This window comes from Lepus europaeus, chromosome 9, assembly GCF_033115175.1.
Source record: "Lepus europaeus isolate LE1 chromosome 9, mLepTim1.pri, whole genome shotgun sequence".
In the NCBI taxonomy this organism is placed as follows: Eukaryota; Metazoa; Chordata; class Mammalia; order Lagomorpha; family Leporidae; genus Lepus; species Lepus europaeus.
The window spans coordinates 84477220-84498092 of record NC_084835.1 but is presented as its reverse complement, the minus strand read 5'-3'; the positions used below and the strand labels follow the sequence as shown (position 1 = coordinate 84498092).

At 51.0% G+C, this 20873-nt stretch overlaps 1 protein-coding gene across 3 annotated transcripts in view; it reads right to left on the bottom strand.

Moving 5' to 3' along the window:
• Nucleotides 1-5984: 5984 nt before the first annotated feature.
• The window catches only part of MOCOS (molybdenum cofactor sulfurase), a 47648-nt gene continuing 32759 nt past the window's right edge, over nucleotides 5985-20873 (bottom strand). For all 3 annotated transcript variants that reach the window (XM_062201567.1, XM_062201569.1, XM_062201568.1), the window contains 5 exons: nucleotides 18887-19011; nucleotides 16846-16951; nucleotides 13141-13279; nucleotides 8546-8650; nucleotides 5985-6179 (listed from right to left, as the gene is read on the bottom strand). In XM_062201567.1, the coding sequence (XP_062057551.1) occupies nucleotides 6027-6179; nucleotides 8546-8650; nucleotides 13141-13279; nucleotides 16846-16951; nucleotides 18887-19011 (628 nt within the window). In that variant the 3' untranslated portion in view covers nucleotides 5985-6026. The remainder of the gene's footprint in view (nucleotides 6180-8545; nucleotides 8651-13140; nucleotides 13280-16845; nucleotides 16952-18886; nucleotides 19012-20873) is intronic.

The following is a 20873-nucleotide window of genomic DNA, read 5'->3' as shown; positions in this document are numbered from 1 at the left end:
CAGTGGTGGCCATGCGCAGGGGAGAGTACAGGCAGAATTCGATGTCCAGGCTCTCGTGTCTACGACTCTGGGGCTCATGGCTCAGGGGCTGGAAGAGAAAGGGTTAAGCTGTGGCTGGTCCCCAGGGACTGGGCCAACTCTCCCATGCCAACATGTTCCATGCAGAGTGCCAAGGAGTCAGATGTTGTTCTCGATAGCCTTTAGGTATATTAAAACCCTCTGTCTGTAGAGATGTGTGTGTGTGTGTGTGTGTCCGGTCATATATAGGAGAAAGGAGGAGAGAAAGAATCTACTTGACAGAATAACCAACTTAAAACAGCATCATTGACAAGGAGGGGCCAGTGCTGTGGCATAGCAGGTAAAACCACCACCTGCCACACCAGCATCCCATATAAGCCAGTTCACATCCTAGCTGCCCCATTTCCAATCCAGCTCCCTGCTAATGGCCTGGGAAAGCAGTGGAAGACAGTCCAAGTCCTTGGACCCCTGCACCCATGTGGGAGACCCAGAAGAAGTTCCTGGCTCCAGGATTCGGACTGGCCCAGCTAAGCCCATTGTGGACATTTGGGGAGTGGAAGAGTTCGCTCGCACTCTCTCATTCTCTCTCTCTCTCTCTCTCTCTCTCTCTCTCTCTATATATATATATATATATATATATATATACACACATATATACACACCTGCCTTTCAAATAAACAAATCTTTTCTAAAAAGTGTCCTAGGAGAAATAGCAGACCAGAAAAGAATGGCTGATGCAAAGTAGGTTGAAAAGTAATCTGATCAAGAAGCAGGTTAACAACTAACTTTTAAAGGATCCCAACAACAGCAATGAAAAGGATCCTAGGGGCCAGTACTGTGGCACAGCAGGTTAAAGCCCTGGCCTGAAGCGCCGGCATCCCATATGGGTGCCAGTTCTAGTCCCGGCTACTCCTCTTCCAGTCCAGCTCTCGGCTATGGCCTAGGAAAGCAGTAGAAGATGGCCCAAGTGCTTGGGCTCCTGCACCCACGTGGGAGACCCAGAAGAAGCTCCTGGCTCCTGGCTTCGGATCAGCACAGCTCTAGCCGTTGCAGCCATCTGGGGAGTGAAACAGCAGATGGAAGACCTCTCTCTCTGTCTCTACCTCTCTCTGTAACTATGTCTTTCAAATAAATAAAATAAATATTTACAAAAAAACAAAAGAACTTACCCTTCATACATGTAAAATACAATGCTTTAAAAAAAAAAAGAAAAGAAAATGATCCTAGATTTGGTGGGAAACATTTAATCTTCTCTCTCTCCCTCCCTCTCAAATAAATACATAAACAAATCATTTTAAAGGGTGCAGACATTTAGCCTAGCAGTTAGGACACCCACCATCCCACATGGGAGTGCCTGGGTAGGTTCCTGACTCCAATTCCAACCTCTGGCTTCTGTTCCCCTGAGGGGCCACTGTGGCAATTTGGGGAGTGAATCTGTGGATGGGAGCTAGCTCGCTCTCGCTCTCGCTCTCGGCCTCTCAGATAAATAAAAAAATTTTTCTAAAAATGTGAGAAGCCATGTTCAGATCTGGTCCACACCACACAGGAAGCGTGAGACTCACCACCCTTCTGTGTGTGGGATGGACTGACCCAGTTCCACGAAATTTGCACTTACCTAGTGCTGCCACCAGATGGTGAACGTGGCTCACTCTGGTGTTAACTGGCTACTGTGCTAAATCCCAAATGCCTCACACGATCCTCAATTTTATGAGCTAAGTGCTGTGGTTTCTCTCGTTTTGCAGGTGAGATCTAGAGGTATTCAGTGCTTTGCCATGTAGAGGGTGCTCGCCAGGATTTGAACGCTTGCAAGGTGCGATGGGCAGAGGTTAACGTGCTCAGCACGTAAGGGGCTCTGGGAGGAGGCAGGCTGCAGGCGACTGCCAGGCAGATCCCCGCTTTCCTTCTGCTTTAACTGCACTTAAACTCTTCTGCAGCAAGAAGAACTTTGGTGGCTCTCGGAGATCCCGGGTGCTTGGAACACTTCCTGTCCAGTGACAGTGTCAGCGGCTGCCACCAGCCCCAGGACCTGCCTCGGACGCCAGCAACCACCAGCACCAGCAGTGGGTCTCAGCATCCACTGGATCCTCGTGGCCACCTGTGCTACTTGCCTCCTCCCCAGAGTAAAGAGGCAGCTTCTGACTAGGGAAAGTCACTGTCACGAGCCAGTGCCACTCATAGCCTTCCAGGGCCTGACTTCTCTCCCCAACGCCAAAAGCTTGGGCCGTGCTCCCAAAACAGCCCTTTCCGTCTCTTCTCTCACCAAAAATCCTGGGGGCCAGAGACAGTTGGGGGAAGAAGTGGACATGGCAGCTATAGCTTGGACAGTACCCTGTCACCCGGAGGTGGCACTGCTCTGGCCATCTCTCTGTGCCTCTCCGTTCCCCCGCCCAGTGCTGACCTCGTCTCTCCTGGATGTCCCCATACTCGGGGCCTTGAGCTCATCTGCTGAGAACACCTGCTCACTGGATGTGGCACTGTGGCTTCTCCTCCTCTCACAGTTGCTACCCAGGGCAGTGGAAGGCTCTGAGCAAGTCACTGACCGATGCTTATTTTTATCGTGCGTTTGCACGACTCGAAAGCAGAGCCATTCCTTCCATGAAAGCAGGGGCCCTCCTTGGGGGAGGTGAGCAGAGCGTTCATTCACAAGACAGCCACACCACCTGGCAGCTCAGAGCCCTGTGCGTGTGCTCACCTGCTCTGCACCTCAGCTTCCTCCTCTCTCAAGGCGCACACAATAGGAGATCGCTTAGGAATTTGTTAGAGTATTAAGTGACGTGAAGTGCCCCTCAGCAGCGGCCACAGTGGTGAGGAGACAGACCTGGGCTCTCATCATCCCTGCCATATGCAAGTTCTCTGATCTTCTCCGGCTCCTTTGACCTCTCGAAGCCTCTGTTGCAGAATCATAAAATGCCCGTGAACTCTGAAGGTTAAACCACTGCACAGAGGATAACAAAATATGGAGCCAGTGTTGAGGTGCAGTGGGTAAAGCCATCCCCTGCAACACTGGCATCGCATATGTGCGCTGGTTCATGTCTGAGCTGCTCCACTTCTGATACAGTTCCCTGCTAATGCACCTGGGAAAGCACCTGGGAAAGTCCTTGGGCCCCTGCACCCACGTGGGAGACCCGGATGGAGCTCCTAGCTCCTGGCTTCAGCCTTTTTAAGTGGAACCTACAAGTTATGTAGCAGTCCTGGCCACATGTCTGCAGTCCTCAACAGGAAAACCCAAGCTAGATCTAGAGGAAGACACCAATCCTAAAATGAGCCTCCAGGGCTGGCACTGTGGCACTGTGGGTTAAGCTGCCGCCTGCAATGCCAGCACCCCATATTGGAGCATTGGTTTGAGTCCTGGCTGCTCTGCTTTCAATCCAGGTCACTGCTAATGTACCCAGGAAAGCAGCAGAAGATGGTCCAAGTGCTTGGGCCTCTCCACCCACATGGGAGACCAACATGGAGTTCTGGGCTCCTGGCTTCAGCCTAGCCCTGCCCAGACCATTGCAGCCATTTAGGGAGTAAACTAGTGGATGGAAGATCTCTCTCTCTTTCTGTCTCTCCCTCTCTCTGTAACTCTGCCTTTCAATGAAATAAATCCAAAAAAGAAACTCATGAAAACTGCAAATTATGAAACACTGTATGTGGCTAAAAAAGCATATACAAAAATTTTTAGTTTAAACCTCATACAAGAAATATTAAAAGTAGGGGCCAGCGCTGTGGCACAGGGGGTTAACACCCTGGCCTGAAGTGCCAGCATCCCATATGGGCGCCGATTTAAGACCCAGCTACTCCACTTCCGATCCAGCTCTCTGCTATAGCCTGGGAAGGCAGTAGAAGATGGCTCAAGTCCTTGGGCCCTTGCACCCGTGTGGGAGACCTGGAAGAAGCTCCTGGCTCTTGGCTTCAGATTGGCTCAGCTATGGCCGTTGCAGCCAATGGAAGACCTCTCTCTCTCTCTCTGCTTCTCCTCTCTCTGTGTAACTCTTTCAAATAAATAAATAAATCTTTAAAAAAATATATTAAAAGTAGAACCTAAATTTTAAATTAATTTTAAATAGATAAAATAAATTCAATGAATGAATGAAGACAAAACTAGGGCCAGCTTTAAAGAAAGCCAGTTTTTGCAGAAAAAGTTCTCTTCTTGGCTTCTTCATATCTGATGGACTTCCTTTTTCAACAGTCTTTGGAAAACGCTGCAGCACTGCCGTTTGGGAATAGCTTCCTCCCGTGGGAAACTGGCCTGGGCAAGAGGACAAATCCGCCAGTGCAGAGCACTGTTCTCCACCAACACTGATGAGCACAGCCCCACCAGCACATTGCAAGCAGCGCTGGTCTTGGAAGAGGTTGACTTTTTAATGAACAGTTCAAAATAAGAAGGCACCCACTAAACCTCATTTGCTTCCTCTTTCCCTGCTCTCAATACCACTGAGGGACAGACATGTGGTGTAGCACTTCAGATTCCCACTCCTACTTTAGAATGCATGGTTCAAGCCTCAGCTCTGCTTCCAATTCTAGCTTCCTGCCAATGCACGCCCTGGGAGGCACCAGGGGATGACTCAAGTAGTTGGGTCCCTGCCATCCATGTGAGAGACGTAAATTGAGATCCCAGCTCCTGGCCATTGCAGCCATTTGGAGAGTGAGTGAGTTGATGGGAGATGCCCTCAGCCCCTGCCACTCTGCCTCTCAAAACCAAACCACTGCATCAGGGCTGTGCTTCTTACGCTTACTTCTGCGTGCCAAATAAGGGTGCAAGCACAAGGCTTCATCTCCACAATCTTCAAGAAGAGGTCAGCCTCGTATCTCAAATCCAGCATGGTGCTGGAGACAATATCCTACTGAGATACTGAAACGAACTTGACTTTGAATCCTACCAGCTCCTAATGATGAAGCAGGGAAGCCTGAGCCTGGTGCACTAAACAAATGAGTAGTGGAGAGGCTGATGGCACTGGGTTTAGGAAGCACTGTGGGCAGTGGTAGGCAGAAGCCTGGGTAAGAGAAGTGACTGGACACCTGTGATGGTTCAGGCGGAAGGGGCTGAGGGGCCCAGGGCTCACAGGCAGACACCTAGTTTCAGGGGAACACCAGCAGAGGCAGTGTGGAGTGGACATGCTCGCTCGGCACTGCCCCAGATGCAAGGTTCACTGCTGGAAGTTACAGAGAGGCAGACACAAGCTCAGAACAGGGAGGAGCATTCTAAAAACTCAAGGGGATTAGTAACTTCAATGGACAGTGAGCTTCCCATCACTGGACATACTCAGCTGCAGGCTCCAGGAGCACCGGTCAGAGGTGGTACAGATGGTATCCCTGTGCTCCAAAGTTCCTCTATTGATTGGGACCTGGAGTTCTAGGGGAGGATGGACCAATACCACACCACAGGCCTGGGGAAGGGAGGATGCCTGCTTGCTGAGCACCACCACCCCTGAGTGTAACTTCCAAGCTTGTGAACAATCCTTGGAGCGATAAGTCAGAGGGGATGAGGCTGGGGCCCAAGGACAGGATGGAAGGGGGTTGTCAGCTTGTGTCTTGGTCCTGAATATAAATATCTGAGTCTAAATCCATCCAGAAATGGGGCCACAAGTCCTCTGGCCCTGAGCACAAACTCACCCCCACCATGTATAGGGAGGAGAGGGTCAACTTTTCATAGCTGGGAGACAAGTGGGCACGGACTCCTCCCTTCCACAGTACAGAGCAGAGAGACCAGAAATTATTTCTAAGAAAATGGCTAAGTAGGGATCTAGAGTAAGTTAAATATTCCCAGTGGACTTCATGAAAAGTTTCCTCTGATTCCAACCAATCGCAGTTCAAACGCATAGGGGAGGCTGGCTGGGTGTGGGTGCACTATTCAGTCCCAAGGCCTCAGAACTGCTCTCCTGAGTGCAAATGTGCAGAGTAAGAAGTTGGGGGCAGGGGGCAATAGGGAGGAGCACTCCGAGCTCTGCTGAACCGAGCTATGGGTCTTAGCAGCACCAGAGATCATTAGAACAGAGAAACTTTAATGAGTGCTGGGTGGAAAATTAGGAGCTAACATCCTGAGGTTTCTCGGATGCAGGCAAATCATGGTGTTGCACGTTCTCTTTCAGCACGGGGAGCACCTGAGATCCCACAGACAGGAAGCATGGAGAAGATGAATCCAGAGAGGTGTGCATCAGGTACACGCCGAAGTTCACCTGGGAACAAAGCAGCAGCAGCAACAGTGAAGATAACGTTACAAACAGTACTGTGCCTAAGCCAGAGCTCTCCCAAGGCATGTGCTGGGCCGTGATGCATGCTATGTCTTACACAGGAGGACGTAGCGGGACATGGGGAGCATACAATCAAAGCCCGAAGATTCTCATTCTAAGCATCCTGGCCCTGGAGTCAGCCCACGCCTTCTCCTTGCTGGCCACGCACTTTCTATCTCTTTCCCGCATGTCCTGAGCTGTCTGCTGCCAGATCATCTCTCTACTCTCAGCCTCCGACCACTGCCAGGCCCATTTCCGCTCTGTTCCCTGATACAAAACCTTGCAAGGAAGATAAAGGCCAAATTCTGCATTTTTCCTTGCGAATGAGTGATGCAGGTTAAGTTCTCCAAATTCTCCACAAGAAAGATGACGGAAGGTCCAAAATGAAGAACTCTCATGGTCTGCCCAAGGGTTGCCTTGGGTGTGAGAGAGCCATTAAGTCCCCTGGGAGGACCTGATATGGTCCCCAGTCCTTTGGTGCTGACAGCGACATCTGTTATAGGCCTTTCGGTTCTAGGACCCAGGCTTTGGGGCTGGGCCAAGTTAATTCCTTCAGATTTGTGTACTTGTGGGTGAAGAGTACATGGGAACTCTCTGTACTCACTTTGCAACTTTTCCACCTGAAAGTATTCCCAACATAAAAGTAATGAAAATAGGCCGGCGCCGTGGCTTAACAAGCTAATCCTCCGCCTTGTGGCACCGGCACACTGGGTTCTAGTCCCGGTTGGGGCGCCGGATTCTATCCTGGTTGCCCCTCTTCCAGGCCAGCTCTCTGCTATGGCCCGGGAGTGCAGTGGAGGATGGCCCAAGTCCTTGGGCCCTGCACCCGCATGGGAGACCAGGAGAAGCACCTGGCTCCTGGCTTCGGATCAACTCCATGAGCCGGCCGCGGCGGCCATTGGAGGGTGAACCAACGGCAAAAAGGAAGACCTTTTCTCTGTCTCTCTCTCTCTCTCACTATCCACTCTGCCTGTCAAAAAAAAAAAAAAGTAATGAAAATAAAATTGTTTCAAATTTTCAAAATAAGAGATTGATGCATGGGGATCACGGTGATGCTGAGAAACACTACTTCCGTTCACCACAGTATTCCTGCCCACACAACTCTCCCCCAGGCAACCTCCATGGAGTAGGTTCAAGGTCCCGACAAGTGGGCAGACATGTTGGTACAACACTCAAAGGCAACACTGCCAAATATCACATCTCTCCCATATCTGCAAGGAGATGTATGTAAGTGAAATATTGTGAAACAAAGCCCTGCATTGAAGAAACCCTAGAAACAGTACAGAACATTCTAGCATGAATTAACCTGCCAAATATGATTGAGAATAGGCTGAAAGCTTGCATTATTTCTGTGGAATGTTCAAGCAGTGTTCTATGCTGCCTAACTACTTACTTGTCTTCCTGGAATTCTTCACAAGGAAGAAATCCTAACAGAAAGTATGAGCCTAAAAATAAGTCTTACTAAAGAATCAGTGTGTTAGAAGTTCAAGGGGCCGGCGCTTGGTACAGCGGCGTTAAAGCCCCGGCCTGCGGCACTGGCATCCCATATGGGTGCTGGTTCGAGTCCTGGCTGCTCTACTTCCAATCCAGCTCCCTGCTAATGTGCCTGGGAAAGCAGTGGAGGATGGCCCAAGTCTTTGGGCCCCTGCACCTGCGTGGGAGACTTCGAAGAAGCTCCTGGCTCCTTTTGGATTGGCTCAGCTCTGGCCATAGTGAGCATCTGGGGAGTGGACCAGCGGATGGAAGACCTCTCTCTCTCCCTCTCTCTCTCCCTCTGTGTGTGTGTGTGTGTGTTCACCTCTCTCTGTAACCCTGTCTGTCAAATAAATAAATCTTAAAAAAAAAAAAAAAAAAAAAAAAAACAGAAGACGTTCAGATTGTGGTAACAATTACTCTCAAGAAGACGGGCTCACAGGCTCAGGATAATGACACTGACTGGCCCTTGCAGTAAAATGCTCTGCATGAGAATTTTGGCAAAGAAAATAACTGTCAACAGAACAAGAATTATTTTACTCATTTTTTTGTACCCACATCTCTTCAACAAGATTTGAGAGCATAAAAAAAAAATAAAATAAAATAAAAAAAACATGTAATAAAACCAAACAAAGAACAAGGAACTGGAAGGAATGGGAGAAACAGGGAGCACACAGACAAAGGCAGAGCCTTAGTGCTGGCTCTGCAGCCCGGGAACGGGCAGCGCAGTCCCCGCTTGGGAAAAGGACTCGGCTCCGCCATCAGCACGGTTCTGGGTTCTGGTGTCGGTAGCGTACCAGACCGCAACGCCGGGCGTGGGGTTCGGCCGTCACGCTTACCTTTCTCTTGCGACTCTCAGAAAGTTTTTGGAAAACGTCTTGGTTCCGCTGCCCAGTTTTCTGGTCGATGCAAATCATCTGGCACCTGTGACACGGCCCCACAACCTGGAGAACAAAGCGGAGGGAAAAGACAGCGCTGCCGCTCGGTTGCCCAGGGGGAGACAGGCAGACACGGGCCCGCGCCCTCACCATCCAGAGCCAGAAAGCGGCCCCTCGTCACCAGGCCCCCACCGCCGGGCCGTCCCTCTGGAGCGGTCGGCTCAACAAATGGCTACTGCTTCAGGGCTCGGCAGAGAAAGCAAGGAGGAGGGAGACCCTCCGTGGTTTTGCGGAGTCCGAGGAAGCAAAGAACCAACCAGAAGGGCACGCTGCGGGGCAGGAAACTGCCACTGTGCAGAGGGCACCAGAGAGCCCCTCCGTGGGCCATGTCCTTGCACCCAGCGGTGTGACTTCTGGGAGCTTCACCCAGGGAAGGAGTCGGAAGTACAGAGACAGCCACGCAGGATTTGCCTTCATCTTATCATACAGGGAAAACTGAGTAACACCTTAACCCTACAGCAGAGAAGCAGGCTACACAGCTTGGCGGCATCAGAGTTCATCCATAAAGCTCTGCACGTAAAATGGGGAAGTGCTTACTTTTATGATTGAGATGAGCAGAAAAGAGGTTACACAGGTACTTTATATAGGTGTGTAGTGTGTGTGTATATATATCCAGATGTAAACACTTAAACACACACATACACACACACATAAAAAAGCAAAAGATACAGCTTCTTAAAACAGGGCTCACCATACTGCAGAACTTCTGTACTGGATGGTCTGCCATGAGCTTTTATTTAGTTATTTATTTTAAGATGTATTTATTTATTTATTTGAAATGCAGAGTTACAGAGAGGCAGAGGCAGAGACAGAGGCCGAGAGAGAGAAAGGTCTTCCAACTGCTGGTTCACTCCCCAAATGGCTGCAATGGCGGGGGCTGGGCCAGGCTGAAGCCAGGATCCAGGAGCTTCTTCCAGATCTCTCACAAGGGTGCAGGGGCCCAAGCACTAGGGCCATCTTCTGCTTTCCCAGGTGCATTAGCAGAGAGCTGGATCGGAAGCAGAGCATCCAGGACTGGAACCAGTGCCCATATGAGATGCTGGTACTGCAGGTAGCGGACTTTACCTATTATGCCACAGTGCTGGCCCCAGAGCTTTTACTTCTTTTATAGTGAGAGGATCCCCCACAAATGTAAACATAAAAATGAAAGTATGTGGAGTAGATGTTTGGCGTAGCAGGTAAGACGACACTTGGGACACCCACATCTCGTATCAGGGTGCCTGGGTTCCAGCCCCAGCTCTGCTCCCAACTCCTGCTCCCTGCTAATGTGCACCGCGGGAGGCAGCAGGTGATGGCTCAAGTCCCTGGGTCTCTGGGCATGTGGGAGATCCAGATTGTGTTCCTGGCCCCTGGCCCCTGGCTCCAGCCTGGCCCAGCCTTGGCTATTGTGAGGATTTGGACAGTGAGTGAACCAGCAAATGGAAGATCTCTGTCTGTCTCTCTACCTTTCAAATAAATTAAATACATAAATTTTAAAAACTAAAGCATACAGTCCAGTAGTGACAAGATGCTTTCAATGCACACGTAAAATGTGCAAAGATACTTGGTTTTCTTTTAATCATTTTCTTCTCTGCTCACACGTGGGCAAATAGAAATAGTGTACTGAGGCCGGCGCCATGGCTTAACAGGCTAATCCTCCGCCTTGCAGCGCCGGCACACCGGGTTCTAGTCCCGGTTGGGGCGCCGGATTCTATCCCGGTTGCCCCTCTTCCAGGCCAGCTCTCTGCTATGGCCCGGGAAGGCAGTGGAGGATGGCCCAAGTCTTTGGGCCCTGCACCCGCATGGGAGACCAGGAGAAGCACCTGGCTCCTGGCTTCGGATCAGTGAGATGAGCCGGCCGCAGCGGCCATTGGAGGGTGAACCAACGGCAAAAAGGAAGACCTTTCTCTCTGTCTCTCTCTCTCACTATCCACTCTGCCTGTCAAAAAAAAAAAAAAAAAAGAAAGAAAGAAAGAAATAGTATACTGAAGTTACACATACCTAAGCTGGATGTGTCTTGGCCTGTACCTAGTAAGTGCACTCTGGCTGGTGGGCATTAAGCCAGAGGAAACAGAACCTCCTGTGGTTCACGGTCAAGCTTCCGAGGCAGGGGCAGGCATGTGCTGCAGTGGTTAGGATGCCACTGGGGAAGCTCACATCCCATAGGGAGTGTCTGGTCCAAGTCCCAGCAGCTCTGCTTCTGACCCAGCTTCCTGCTGATGCGCACCCTGGCAGGCAGCAGGTGACAGCCCCAGCACTGAGCCCCTGCCACTCAAGTTGGAGAACTGCACAGAGTTCCAGGATCCTGGCTTCAGCCCGGCCTAGTTCTGGCTGTGGCAGGCATTTGGGGAGTGAACCAGCAGACAGAAGATGTCTGTCTCTCTCTCTTTCTCTCTCTCTCTCCCTCTCTCCATTTCAAATAAAATGAAAATAAAGACAATTAAAAGAAAACATTCCCAAGCAACATAAACAGCTGAAATGGGCTGGAAAGGAGCCCTGCCTGTTGCTTGCCTGAGACACTTGGCTGAACTGTGACCCCTCCTGGGACACTTGGCTGACCCGTGACCCCTCCTGGGAAGCTCGGCTGACCCGTGACCCCTCCTTGGATACTCGGCTCACCTGTGACCCCTCCTAGGACACTTGGTTGACCCGTGACCCCTCCTGGAATGCTTGGCTGACCCATGACCCCTCCAGGCTTCACTTTCTCATCCAGCTCCTTAGCTGGATTATTTTTTAAGATTTATTTATTCATTTATTTGAAAGACAGAATTACAGAGAAAGAAGGAAAACTACAGAGAGAAAGAGGTCTTCCATCCACTGGTTCATTCCCCAAGTGGCTACAACCGCCAGAGCTGAGCTAGTCTGAAGCCAGGAGCTTCTTCCAGATCTCCCACACAGGTGCAGGGGCCCAGGCACCTGGGCCTTCTTCTACTGCTTTCCCAGGCCACAGCAGAGAACTGGATCAGAAGTAGAGCAGCTGGAACTCGAACCAGCACCCATATGGGATGCCAGCATCTCGGTGGCAGATTTACCCACTGCGCCACAGTGCCAGCCCTCTTAGCTGGATTTGATGATGATTCCAGATGCTGTTTCTGCCCAGCCCAGGTGTACCACTCTGTCATGCTCAAAAGTGATACCTTTCACTCTTATACACAAGGGCCCCTGAGATGGGGCGGGACCCAGTGTGGCTCTGAGTTTACAGAACCCTCTTACCCTCTCTGCCTGCAGCAGCGCTGGTTCCCTGGGCCCCGCACCTGCCAAATGGCTGCCTGGACCCAGCAGCACCCGCAAGCCCGGGGCCAGGCTCCAGCTGCCACTAAATAAAAGCCTTGTCACTTTGGCAAAAGGCTCCTTTAAAACAGCTAATCAAACAGGAGAAGGCGGGGCATTTTCCAGACACTCTTTTCAAACACCAACACAAAGAAGGCAATTTTTGTAAAGCATCATCATTTCTAAGCTTTTTTTCTTTCTGTTACTCTCAGCAATTGACATTTTAAAAAACGTGTTTGCTAGCATATATGGTCATTTGAAAATGAGTCAAACAGAGCCAACACCATGGCTCACTTGGTTAATCCTCCACCTGCGGTGCCGGCACCCCATATGGGCACCAGGTTCTAGTCCCGGTTGCTCCTCTTCCAGTCCAGCGCTATGCTGTGGCCCGGGAAGGCAGTGGAGGATGGCCCAAGTGCTTGGATCCCTGCACCCACATGGGAGACCAGGAGGAAGCACCTGGCTCCTGGCTTCGGATTGGCGCAGCGCCAGCCATAGCAGCCATTTGGGGAGTGAACCAACAGAAGGAAGACCTTTCTCTCTGTCTCTCTCTCTTTTACTGTCTATAACTCTACCTATCAAATAAAAAAAAAAGAGTCAAACAACAACACAGACACTAGAAGGATGAAGAGAGTGAGCAGGAACAGCACAGCAGTTAGGACCCCACTAGGGGATGTCTGCAGCCCATACAGGAGTGCCTGGGGTCAAGTCCTGGCTCCGCTCAGGATTCTTGCTAATGCACACCCTGGGAAGCAGCGATGATATCTCGAGCAGCTGGGTCCCTGCCACCTACGTGGGAGACCTGGACTAAGTTCCCAGCTCCTGGCTCCCCTGACTGTTGGGGGCATTTGATGAGCATACCAGATCTCTATCCCTCTGTCTCTCCCTCTTCTGGGGCCACCTCCATGAGCTGCAGACCGCCAGAGAGAGCCCCAGGATCTGCTCACACAGACGTGAGTGCTCCAAGAAATGAGAGGGTGGGCCCAGACATGGTACTGAGCCCCCAAGGGTCTGCGGGTGGCACATTCTCTGTTCCCTGTGTGAAACTGACTGCTGCCACCTCTTGGGCAGTGAGGGATAGATCATTCCAGGAAGTACCCCAGGATGCCAAGGTCACCACCATGCTGAGATCTTGTGGGTAAGAGCCAAGAGCATGGAGGACTCCCACCTGCCACCTCCCGGGCCAGACGGAGGTCTGTGTTCACTGGAGACCTGTAGGAAGGAGAGCCGAACCTCTCAGGACTCACCTGGAAATGCAAGGAGCCAACTGAGATTCCATCCCATTTCTCTTCTTCAAAAGCCCTCGTGCCACTGGTAACGATATTGGCACGGAAGCGCGAGATGAGGTCTTGGATTGGGAATGATTCCTGCCTTCCCTTCTCATCGCTGCGTAAGACAAACCCACAGTGTGAGTGGCAGAGCGAGACACACCAGGCGCCATGGAGATGATTCAACCTGCCTGCCCCGCAACGCCTCACTTCGTCAGCTCCCTCCGGCCTGAGGTCTGCATGGCGAGAAGCAAACGTCTGCCACGAGTGTAAGGCTGAGAGATGCCCACCGACCAAACAGCCTTCAACAGCCTGAGATCTCGTCCCACCTCCAGGGAGGCCCACGAGAGGCAGGCAGAGGGGGCGCAGGTCTGAGCTGAAGAGGTGAAGGGCTTGGGAAGCCAGGTGGACAGCGCTCTGGTGAAGAAGCTTCGAGAAAATACCATGTCTGGAAAGGGGACAGCCCCAAGCAGTCAAAGACTTGACAACAGACTACACTGCCCAGGACCTCAAAAGCACAAAGAGCTCATACTGCCTTTGTGGTTTTTTGTTTGTTTTTGGGTTTTTTTTGACAGGCAGAGTTAGTGAGAGACAGACAGAGAGAAAGGTCTTCTTTCCGTTGGCTCACCGCCCAAATGGCCGCTACAGCTGGCACGCTGCGCCGATGCAAAGGCGCTTCCTCCTGGTCTCCCATGCGGGTGCAGGGCCCAAGCACTTGGGCCATCCTCCACTGCACTCCCTGGCCACAGCAGAGAGCTGGCCTGGAAGAGGGGCAACCGGGACAGAATCCGGTGCCCTGACCGGGACTAGAACCTGGTGTGCCGGCGCCGCAAGGCGGAGGATTAGCCTAGTGAGCCGCAGCGCCGGCTTATAAGCCCTGTTCTAAACCAGCTGGTGGACAACATAGCCCCTGGTAGGAACCCAGATTGCAGCAAGTCTGTCCCTCCTCCCACCTTTTCATACCAGGGACCTCCTGAAAACTGTAGACCTACTCTCTGTCGGGCTGTAGGCACCTGAGGAGGAGGGTTGCCCAGTGTCTCATCAGAACTCATTCAACGTGGCCGGCGCTGTGCCGTAGGAGGTTAAGCCTCCACCTGCAGCGCTGGCATCCCATATGGGCACTGGTTCATGTCCTATCTGCTCCACTTCCGATCCAGCTCTCTGCTATGGCCTGGGAAAGCAGTAGAAGATGGCCCAAGTCCTTGGGCCCCTGCACCCACGTGGGAGACCCGGAAGAAGCTCCTGGCTCCTGGCTTCAGATTGGCTCAGCTCTGGCCGTTGCAGCCATCTGGGGAGTGAACCAGTAGATAGAAAACCTTTCTCTCTATCTCTCCCTCTGTCTGTAACTCTGCCTCTCAAATAAATAAATAAATTTTTTTTAAAAATTTAAAAAAAAAAAGAAAAAATCATCACCCAGGGACCATGCACTGCAATCACGCTCTGGCTCTCAAGGAAGGGGAGCTGGCCCACTGGAATTCGGAATGTTTGTGCCAATGACTATTATGAAAGTTGACTGGGGCCAGTACTGAGGCACAGTAGGCTAATCCTCTGCCTGCAGCACCTGCATCCCATATGGGCACCGGTTCTAGTCCCAGCTGCTCCTCTTCCAATCAGGCTCTGTGCTATGGCCTGGGAAAACAGTAGAGGATGGCCCAAGTGCTTGGGCCCCTGCATCTGCAAGGGAGCTCCTGGCTTTGGATTGGCCCAGCCCTAACCATTGCAGCCATTTGGGAAATAAACCAGCGGAAGGAAGACTTTTCTCTCTATCATTCCTCTCACTAATTCTACCTCTCAAATAAATAAATGAAATCTTTAAAAAATAAAGAAAGAAGTTAATTATACAAAATGGAATCAGTCATGTCACACCCAACTGCAATGGAGTTAAGAGGCCATGGAGAACAACACTCAGGTTACACACACCTGTTTCAAAAATTATCTTGCAAGCACAATCCAAAAAGGCCTAAACCTAACTCCAAGATTACAAGTCCTACCTAGCAACCACTGACTCGTGCCAATCAGAACTCACCAGCTCATCTTAGGCACTGACAATGGCAATGACCTTTGTTTCACAAGAACTTTCGTAACCTCTTCCTTCCCCTCAAAAAACCCTAGCACTGTCCTTTGTTCCGTAGACACACCCAGAGGCTACTCTGGTCTTTGCAGTAGAAATTGCAATTCTTGTGTACTGTTCCTAAAGAAACCTTTTGCTTAGAGATTTGTCTTCATCTATTTTTATTTCAAGTTGATGCTATAAACAGGAATTACGGCAAACAGCCCATCTTGAGGCGGTCAGGAGGGGCCCTTGGTCACACCATCAAACTGCATTTGTGTCTGTTGAATGTGCATGTGCAGGCACATGGTCACGTGGCCCACAAGACTCACAGGATGCCCGGTGCACAAGGTGTGTGCACACTCCTCTCTGGACTGTGTGCCAGGAACGAGGAACCTGCCTGGCCTGGCTCTGGCCTGACAGCTGGCTGATTTCCCCTCACTGCCTGACTATCTTGGAAGTCCAGTCTCCTCTGAAGAACAATGAAGGGGTTGCCCAACCAAGGCCTCTAAGAGCTGACCTCCTAGCACTATCTGGGCCCTTGGGTGAACACTGGACAGGAGACAGCAGGCAGGGGTGCTGGCTGCTTTGCTGGTGGAGCCTATAAATTAAACATCGCATACAACTTCAAAGGCTTTTATAACCTCTCTTTTTTCAGCCCTCAAAAGAATTGTGTCAAGTAGGGCAAGCCTCCTGGGGACAGAGGACAGTGGGAAAGCTGGCCAAGAAATTGGGTCAAGTTGATGGTAATTCACTTAAAACAAGCGTTCAGAAATGGAATGATTAGGGGTTGGTGTTGTGACACAGCGGGTTGTGGCCCGTGGGTTAAGTCACCACGTCTGACGCCAGCATCCCCTGTGAGCGCTGGTTCCAGGCTCAGATGCACACTTCTGAGCCAGCTCCCTACTGACGTGCCTGGGAAAGCAGCTGAGAATGGTCTGAGTGTTTGGGACCCTGCTACTTAGGGGGGAGTTATGGGCCAGGCCTGGCTGTTGCAACCACTTGGGGAATGAACCAGCAGATGGAAGATCTCTCTCTCTCTCCCTCTTTTTCTATGACTCTGCCTTTGAAATAAAATAAATAAGTCTTCCAAAAAATGGAATGATTGAAAATGAGAGCTGGGATTCTCCTCTAAGGATCTCAGGGCTGCTAAGAAGGATCACTGGAAAGTAACGGAGAACTGCCAGGGAGACCAATGGGAACCGGCTGAAAGGGCCTCTGGCATCCTGACTCAGATGGACTCCGTGACTCTCAAGTCTTTCTTCCCCAGGTAGGGGCCAGGCCCAGCTCCAGAGGCTACTTTTTTTTTTTTAAGATTTGTTTATTTACTTGGAAGGCAGGGTTACAGAGAGAGGGGAGGAGAGACAGAGAGTGAGATCTTCCATTCACTGGTTCACGTCCCAAATGGCCACAACAGCCAGGGCTGAGTCAGGCCAAAGCCAGGAGCCAGGAGCTTCTTCTGAGTCTCCCATGTGGGTTCAGGGGCCCAAGGATTTGGGCCATCTTCTACTGCTTTCCCAGGTGCATTAGGGAGCTGGATCAGAAGTGCCGCAGCCACATGGGACGGCTTTATCTGCTTGCGCCAGCCCTCAAAGGTTATACTTGTCTGCCAGGCCTCAGCTAAGGGATCTTACCTCGTGCTTAGCTGTTGCTGAAGTTCCCACACACTTGAGCGATTTACCAGCAGGTACTGCGCCTCATTCACCAGAGAAAGGGTGGCTGTTGTGGTAGGAAATTGATCTGAAAATAATGGAGCATTGAGAAGAAGGGTTGCTTTCTTGGAATGCAAATAAATCTTGTTTTCATGGACTTGTATTTTTTTTTAAAGATTTATTTATTTATTTGAAAGTCAGAGTTACACAGAGAGAGAAGGAGAGGCAGAGAGAGAGAGAGAGAGAGAGAGAGAGAGAGTCTTCCATCCGCTGGTTCACTCCCCAATTGGCCACAGCAGCCGGAGCTGAGCCGATCTGAAGCCAGAATGCAGGAGCTTCTTCTGGGTCTTCCATGTGGATGCAGGGGCCTAAGGACTTGGGCCATCTTCTACTGCTTTCCCAGGCCACAGCAGAGAGCTGGATTGGAAGCGGAGCAGCCGGGACTCCAACCGGCACCCATATGGGATGCCAGCACTGCAGGTGGCGGCTCTACCCACTACGCCACAGCGCCAGCCCCTGGACTTGCATTTTTAAAGGTGGGTTCTGTTTCTACAAGAAAAAAAGATGGTGCCCTGACAAAAACAAAAATGCCTTACATGTGTCTCAGACCTCTCAAAAGCAGAAAGGAAAATGAATTCCTAGAATATTCCGCTTAACATAATCTAAAGTCAAGCATTGTGGCACATGGCGTTAAGCCCCTGATTGGGACACCCACAGTCCATACTAGAGCGCCTCACTGGAGTCCCAGCTACTCTACTTCCGAGGCAGTTGCTGCTAACGCACCTGGGAAGCAGCAGATGACGACTCAAGTACCTGGGTCCCTGCAGCCTATGTGGGAGAGCTGGATGGAATGCCAGCTCCTGGCTTCAGTGTGGCCCAGACCTGGCTGTTGCAGGCATTTGGGGAGTGAACCAACAGATGGAAAATATAAATTTCTCTCTTTCTCTTCTCTCTGTCACTTTGACTTTCAAGTAGATTAAAATAAATAGCGTTCTAAATAAAAGTGAATCATCTGGACAGAATCACAATAAAATTCTGCAGTGGAAGCAATGAAGACTTGCAAGCAACACTTCAGGAGAGGTTGGGGTAAGGGGGCAAAGGGGTGGAGCAGGTGCATCCTTCCTCAAGACAAAACAAGGCAGAGGGGCTTGAACGAGAGCAGTAGGCCCAGGAAGATCTGAATCCAATCAGGTAGAGCTGTTGGTCCTTGGGCAAATATGAAATATTGATTTCATATTTTAAAACTTCTGAAAGGGGGAAAAACTTTTCAAAGAAAATCTCAAGTCCTTTCAGAACTGCTGGCCACCTATCACTAAGCTTCATTTGCTGGGGTAGCCATGGCTAACTTTATCCATGCTATTAATAAAAGGGTTTTGGAGGTTGTTGCATCAGTTAAGATGCCATTTGGGGGGCCGGCGCTGTGGTGTAGCAATAAAAGCCCGCCATCTGCAGTGCCGGCATCCCATTTGGGTGCTGTTTCAAGTCCCAGCTGCTCCACTTCTGATCCAGCTCTCTGCTGTGGCCTAGGAAAGCAGTAGAAGATGGCCCAAGTCCTTGGGCCCCTGAACCCATGTGGGAGACCCAGAAGAAGCTCCTGGTTCCTGGCTTTGGATTGGCCCAGCTCTGGCCATTGCGGCCATCTGGGGAGTGAACCAGCGGATGGAAGACCTCTCCCTCTCCCTCTCGCTCTCGCTCTCGCTCTCGCTCTCGCTCTGCCTCTCCTCTCTCTGTGTAACTCTTTCAAATAAATAAATAAATCTTTAATAAAAGAAAAAAAACCCATTATGTGTGCTTCTAACATGCACCACTTGAGCTCCACTCTCCTTGACCCCCGGGAGGGGCCCCTGGAGCCCACTGGTCCCATCCACCTGAGGACCCCCAGCAGCTTTCCACCAAAGGCTGACCACCCCTGCTTCCTGCCTGTGAGCAAGCAGCCCTGGAAAGCCACTCCGTGGGCAGTCCTCAACATGTGCCAGGGAAACCCGAGGTCCTGTCCTCCAGGAACCCGTGCCACACCTAATACCTTGTCCATGTTTCTTCTTTGCATTCCGCTGGAAGCTTGAACTTTGTTTGATTAGATGACATGGACGGCCAAAGAACCTCGACAACCAGTTTGAGATGTTCTCTCCACAATCGTACGTATTTACCCTGGGGAGGGAAAAAGAAGAGGGCGAGCTGCCTTGGAGCATTTCTTTCACAATCAGCAGGTTGAGAGAAGTTAGATGGCAAAATACAATACCACACAGGCCCCCAGGGAGAATGCAGCTGAACGTGTGTGTGGGAAGCTGCCGGGAGATTCCGAGGCCCAGGAAGGCCTGGAAGGGGGTGGGGGAGAGGAGGACAGAGGAGGGAGGAGGCTCATGGGAAGCTGTCCCACCAGATAAATAGCTTTAGAAGCCCCTCCCGAAAGCATTTTTTTTATATGAATTATCAACACTGAGAACCACAAAAGTTGCAAATGAGACCTTCCAGAGTGGTGCTTTGCTTTAAGAAATAATCGAACCCTGAAACATGTCCTAGGTGTCCGCCAGGGGCCTGATCACGTGGACTGCCACACTTGCTCGCCCACCTGGCCACCACACCTGTAAGTTACTGGTGCGAGAACCTTTTGTGATGTAGTGTTTCCAAACTCCAGGATCCTCTTGGATTATCTCAAGTGCACATCACATCGATGTGAATTCATAATGCACGATCACCCATGTCTTACTGTGGGATTACAAACAGGTACTGTTGCAAATCTACCTTCTCTTTAATATTTCCTGGGGGAGGCCGGCGCCGTGGCTCAACAGGCTAATCCTCCGCCTTGTGTCGCTGGCACACCGGGTTCTAGTCCCGGTCGGGGCGCCAATCCTGTCCCGGTTGCCCCTCTTCCAGGCCAGCTCTCTGCTGTGGCCCAAGTGCTTGGGCCCTGCACCCCATGGGAGACCAGGATAAGCACCTGGCTCCTGCCATCGGATCAGCGCGGTGCGCCGGTCGCAGCGCGCCAGCTGCGGCGGCCATTGGAGGGTGAACCAACGGCAAAGGAAGACCTTTCTCTCTGTCTCTCTCTCTCTCACTATCCACTCTGACTGTTAAAAAAAAAAAAAAAGATCTCTCTGTCTCTCCCTCTCTCTGTCTGTTGCCCCTTTTCCAGGCCAGCTCTCTGCTATGGCCCGGGAGTGCAGTGGAGGATGGCCCAAGTGCTTGGGCCCTGCACCCGCATGGGAAACCAGAATAAGCACCTGGCTCCTGCCTTCGGATCCATTGAATCAACGGCAAAGGAAGACCTTTCTCTCTGTCTCTCTCTCTCACTGTCCACTGTGCCTGTCAAAAAATATATATATATTTCCTGGGGAAAGCAGCCATCCTGCTCTGGGAGGGAGAGGGGAGCATGGGACCTCACTTTGTAGCACATTCTCCTATGCTGTGAGGGCCTGCACCCATGTCTGTGTTTGTTATATTGAGAGTTTAGTTCCCAAGCATGAACACATCCACTCTCTCCTTATCCAGAAAGCTCTGTTAACTGGAATACTGCATTCCTCCCAGGTGCAGTTAAGTGAAATGTACAGCCAAGGACAAGCCCAAGAAATAACTCTGTTTATCTCTACATGGCTGTATTTCTCTCAGAAGATTGGTTCCAGCAACATGCAAAGATGTTTACCCAAAATCCTTTGCCCTAGTTGAAAATATGCTATAATGAACAGTTAACTTGGCCAAAATAGTTAAATTGGTGCACATACTGGCAAGAAGACGGAGTGCTCAGCTCTTTGGCCAGCAGGGCCCATGACACTCACCTGTGCTCACTCACAGTCCTCATGCTATGGGCCTGGCACCCTGTCCTGGGGTGTGATCTTTCATAGTCTCAGAGGGATCCTCTGTCTGGCCCCCAGAGGCACTGATGACTTGGTCCAGTTTGGATGTAGCTTTAGTAAGTGACACATCACATCGGGACTCGCAGGCCACACGCCCCATCAGGGCAGAAGGAAACGTGATGCTCTCCACCAGCAGGCAGTGTCGGTGCCTACTGAGCG